This window comes from Varroa destructor, unplaced genomic scaffold, assembly GCF_002443255.2.
Source record: "Varroa destructor unplaced genomic scaffold, Vdes_3.0 BEIS01000001.1, whole genome shotgun sequence".
Lineage (NCBI taxonomy): Eukaryota > Metazoa > Arthropoda > Arachnida > Mesostigmata > Varroidae > Varroa > Varroa destructor.
In genome coordinates, this window is record NW_019211454.1 from 30,897,093 (window position 1) to 30,901,783 (window position 4,691).

Here is a 4,691-nt window from a genome sequence, read left to right on the forward strand (position 1 = left end):
TGCTATTCAATACTTACAATAATACAATAGGAACTTTCGACATTTTGCTTAGTCTAACTTACGTCAAACAGAACGCTAACGTCATTAGTATACATTGTTGGTATTAGCTGATCATTATACTGACTAAGGGAAAGCACAAAATGCGTTCTGAGAGCCTGCGATACGACACCTGAGAATCACACTATCTGATAGGTATTTCCGTAAAGGAATACGTTTGCATCGACAATAACGAGAGTTCTACTGGTTTTGGGGTTTTAAGCTCAAATTAATGTAAGACAATTCTGTCTACTCAGCTCGCGACCGGTTTACGATCGTGAAGAGCGCTTGTAAAATGGAACGGAAAATCATTTATATAGAAGTTTCGGAGATCCTTGTACCTATATAAGACTACTATATTTCTGCACATCTGCAAGTACTGTGACTTGATATAACAAATCTCAAGCATTGGCGTACTTAGGGTGAGAATATCGGCATTTCCATTCGACATATACTATGTTCTACCTGCGGAAGGTTAATTTTAAATGGGCGTTAACGTACTTCGAAGTAGAACTTGAAATGCTAATATTGAATGAGGTTCAGGAATAGGCATCGTCATAATTACGTATGCAGTAGAAGAACACTTCCGACATAATCTGGCATGCCCTAATTGAGGGAGCAGACTAAGAATTTCTGAAATCAGTACAACCAACGATACTTTAAGAGATGTAAAAGTTCAGATTTCAGATCTATAGTGCTATTGTAGATAGATAGATGTATATGCTTATAGCAAGATAGGTCGGTGGGCCATTATGTTCAGCAAGAATGAATTTTCGTTAGTTAAAGTTATGACAAAGCCTAACACAATGGAGTACATAATCCACTGTTCGTAAACATTACCGGTCCTTATTAGCACCTTGTCCTTATTATGTTTTGCCTGCAAGTACCTAGATCCTATCGTGATTATACTTAATCATTGTCTTAGCAATAAAAAATGCTCGATTAAATGCTCGGTATTTGTATGATAGTGAAAGTAGACAAGGGATGTCCGTGCACCGAGCACAAATCCATCAGCACTTATCTAGCTGATTTCAATTAACTAAATTACCTCGTCGTAGACACAGTAAGGCTCAGTGTTGTTTCTGACACACGTCAAACGATCTACGTACGCTAAAAAAGGTGGCAAAAGCTAAGCGTTAGCCTTATTGCATGTCAACAAAAAAAATTATAAATAATAATAAAAAAACGCTACGGATGTGTCTGGCGAAGCACATGTGAGGCGTTTTTTTCTTCGGTAATTATCAAAAAAATTCGTGATTACCTGGATTGCGTGATCTCGTTTATGAAATGTACAACAAAGCTCGATTCATCAATTAAAAAAAACATTGCTGACTTTACGCGATCCAAAGCAGAGATGGCCGAGAACCTACGCTGTGATTTGATTCGTCGCCCATCGGGTACAATGGGATGCCCGAAGAAGTCCCGAAAAGCTTTCCTCCCCTCAAATAATCGTAATCTAGCGCCTTTTCTTGGGTAAGTTAAGACAGCGTCGTTTTCTGGAATACTAATAAACGCTGTGTCCTAGCCTGAATACCAATGTTGTTTGATTATTTGAGGAGAATTCATGACCTATGAATAATGTGAGAAAGCGTTCGAAATGACGCGCACCTATTGTAACCTACTCTGTATCATTAATCGTAGCAATAAGTTATTGTTACAACAACGTTAGGCCGCGACCGGAAAACGTTCAGCTTTTATTAGGTTTCGAAATACGCATGCGTGTATAAAATTTCAGGCACACAGGTTTAGCTCAGTTTAACAGCGCGAGCATCAAGCACAGCTGAAAAAGAAAGGTAAATTTAGGATTGTGTGGATGGCTCCCTTGTGAGTAGGATTATGTTAGCGACCCCTCGTCAAAGTTATTCGATTACCATTGGAGACTATTCTGGCACTGGCACTTTTGTTTAGCTGATCCTAGCTTCCCTGCTGCATTACCACTCAGCTTAGTCAAAGTAGGTAGCGTAGTATCTTGTCTTCGAGCTATTTGTTACAATTTCTGGAGCTAACAGCCGTTCGCGGCATCGCTACTAAAATTAAAACGTTTATGTAGATTCTCCTTCTTTTACTTTTCGATACCCAAGCAAATAGAGTTCTTGTTTCTACGAGCAGGTTCTATCTGTAACAAAGGAAGTCTCTCTTCTAGAAACCGACGATGAGCATCACGATATAAATTTTCGTCGATATCGCCTAGGCAACGGCAACAATGTTCGAACGCTATGGCTATGATCTATAGTTTCTGAATAGTTGTATTAATTTTTTTCGATGTTTATTGGCTAAATTAGAACAAAAAAAAAAAAAAAAAAAAGCTCGAGCTGTAACATGTGCATTAAGGAGTTCCTTATATTTTTAACGTCATTAAGATATTGTGTAGTCGCAAGCCGAGAGAAAAACGAATCCCATGTACTTGATTCTTCATGGCTTCATTAGTCAATAGCAGTAAGATTTCCATTAACCCTAGCTAATTTTTATCATTGGGCATTAAACTTTTTGGCTGATAAACTTAGCATTGAAATTCTATGTTGCTAGCATAGACCTGCTTGGCGTAACAACATGATACACATGAGAATTGACCTGAAGGCTCGCGCTAGGAATAAAAAGCAACAATGCTGTTCTTAATTATTGTTTTTATTTTTTGCCTTTATGTGTTACTCCAGCCTAAAATGGAACCGAAGTGGAATTATCTTAAATAACCATCATTATAGTAGCCCAAAGCTATTTTAATTATGGTGCAATTCTTTTCTTATGTAATAGGCTTTGCATGCAGAGAAATACAGTGGTCGCAGAAAAGCAGCGCGTTCAAACGTCTTATGCTGACGCCGTACGTCAGACAGCTACCCGTGCCAAACTGCTGTTCCGTTATGCTGCCGACCCATTAATGAGTCAGTTACCGCCGAAAGTACCTAGAGAAGTAAGGATCTGCTGTTACGCTGGAAGTCGAAGGGTGAAGCAAGATAGCCCTTCAAGCATATCTCACCTCGATGGCCGACACTTTTTGGACATCAAACGTATTCCTTTGCACAAATGGCAGAAGTTTCACGTTAGCGAAAGATACATGAAGGCAGTGTTGATCGCCTTATTATTGATATCTCAGCTTACTCGGTTTCAAAGTAGCACCGACTGCAACGTACGGGATACGCGTCGTTTGAGAAGGATCAAAGTCTCTTTTCTCGAAAGAGCACAGGGATTGCACATTGTAGCCCGAATTTACTCCGCGTATTTCCTACTTGACTAGGTACCACTATCCGACCTATGTCGTCGCTTTTAGCTCCCAGCAACGGAAGCCTTCAAGGTGAACCTTAGGAACTGGAGGTAAAAATTTGATAGGGATGCCTTTGCTTCTGGTGTAATCAGAAACAACGAATGGGAAGGGGCGAACCAGCTAACAGATATGTCGTCACTCGCTTTGTTACGCATTGGACCGAACATATATTTTGCAGGAAACCAAATTCACACGAACCCGATGCTACCTGTAGGTGTTTCAAGTGCGCGAGATATTGTGATAGATATCGTATCGCTCGTTGTCCCTAACACCACCTTTTGGCCATCTGATAAATGTTTCACATTAGTTCCATATAAATCTACATAATAAAATCAAATAAAGAATATATGTTACAAAGTTCAAATTGTTCTGTATATTGTCTTTGGTATTAGGATACGGTATTGTTTATGTTCCTGTGAAATTTTTGTGAATGAATAACATTTGGTTAACTGCTATTTTTCGTTGCTAAGGTAGAAGTTCTCTCAGAATTGTGTATAAGATAATTTTCATAATCAGTAAACTTTCATAGGAAAAGCACCCTCTTGTTACAGTTATGATGAATCTCGAAAAGATATGCGTGCAATAATAGCCTTTGGAGCGTTATAGCTAACCAACGCTGTATTTGAAGCCACAAATAGCCCTTTTGATGTACATAGACATAACATCAAGGGCTTTTTATATGCGGCTTATTTGTTTTCATTGGCCGTATAGTTCCGAGCTGTAGAAGAGAAATAAGCATCTACTTGCCTTTCATTGTAGTACAATGTGCTCAAATAGAACGTGCCGAAACAACGAATGGGGACTTAAATATAAATTGGTCTTCGAGTAAATCCGGATGGTAGGCAAGCCAATAAATCTAATCGTAACATCTTATGTTCATTCCCTATGTACTGCTCGCATAGTGATACCGATGGTACCAGAGTCTGTGGTAGAAATGCTAGCAAAAAATCAGCTATGAGAAGCAGCTTTTTTAATCTTTATCATTAGCTTGTTAGCGGAACCTTCATTTTCCTCTATGTGTCAAGATCACATAGCGAATTACTATATAATTAACACCTTAAGTATATTATTGGAGGGTAGAAGAATAAGTTCTTATAGGAAATCCTTCCCTTCAGAGGTTGATAACTTAAATGGTCGACATCAAAAAGTTTGTGAAAAAAGGCGAGCTTTTACACTTATTGAAATAGTTTTTTTCTTCCGAATTTTACTTTCTCCACCAACCCGGGTCTTCCGCTAACAATACTACAAGGCGGCAGAGAAATACAATTTTAATATGAGAATTCATTCAAAATAACAGCGGTTAAACCAATATGGTTGCTAAACATTGTCCTCCTATCTTATGAATATGTATACTCACACCTGACTTTATCGGAATGAACTTAAACAGCCTATATAT

The 4,691-nt window shown here is 38.5% G+C and overlaps 1 protein-coding gene across 1 annotated transcript; it reads left to right on the top strand.

Annotated features, from left to right (window-relative positions):
* Positions 1-1,393: 1,393 nt before the first annotated feature.
* Positions 1,394-3,596, top strand: LOC147758506 (uncharacterized). The gene is made up of 2 exons (XM_086976897.1): positions 1,394-1,509; positions 2,788-3,596. Exons 1-2 carry the CDS (start codon positions 1,439-1,441, stop codon positions 3,266-3,268), a joined length of 552 nt encoding a protein of 183 aa, XP_086833023.1. The 5' UTR covers positions 1,394-1,438; the 3' UTR covers positions 3,269-3,596.
* Positions 3,597-4,691: the final 1,095 nt, after the last annotated feature.

Bases quoted from the DNA above. Each gene is read 5' to 3' on its own strand.
- LOC147758506 (XM_086976897.1), top strand. From the start codon at position 1,439: ATGGGATGCCCGAAGAAGTCCCGAAAAGCTTTCCTCCCCTCAAATAAT. The intron at 1,510-2,787 runs GTAAGTTAAGAC...CTTATGTAATAG, and splicing joins AATCTAGCGCCTTTTCTTGG to GCTTTGCATGCAGAGAAATA.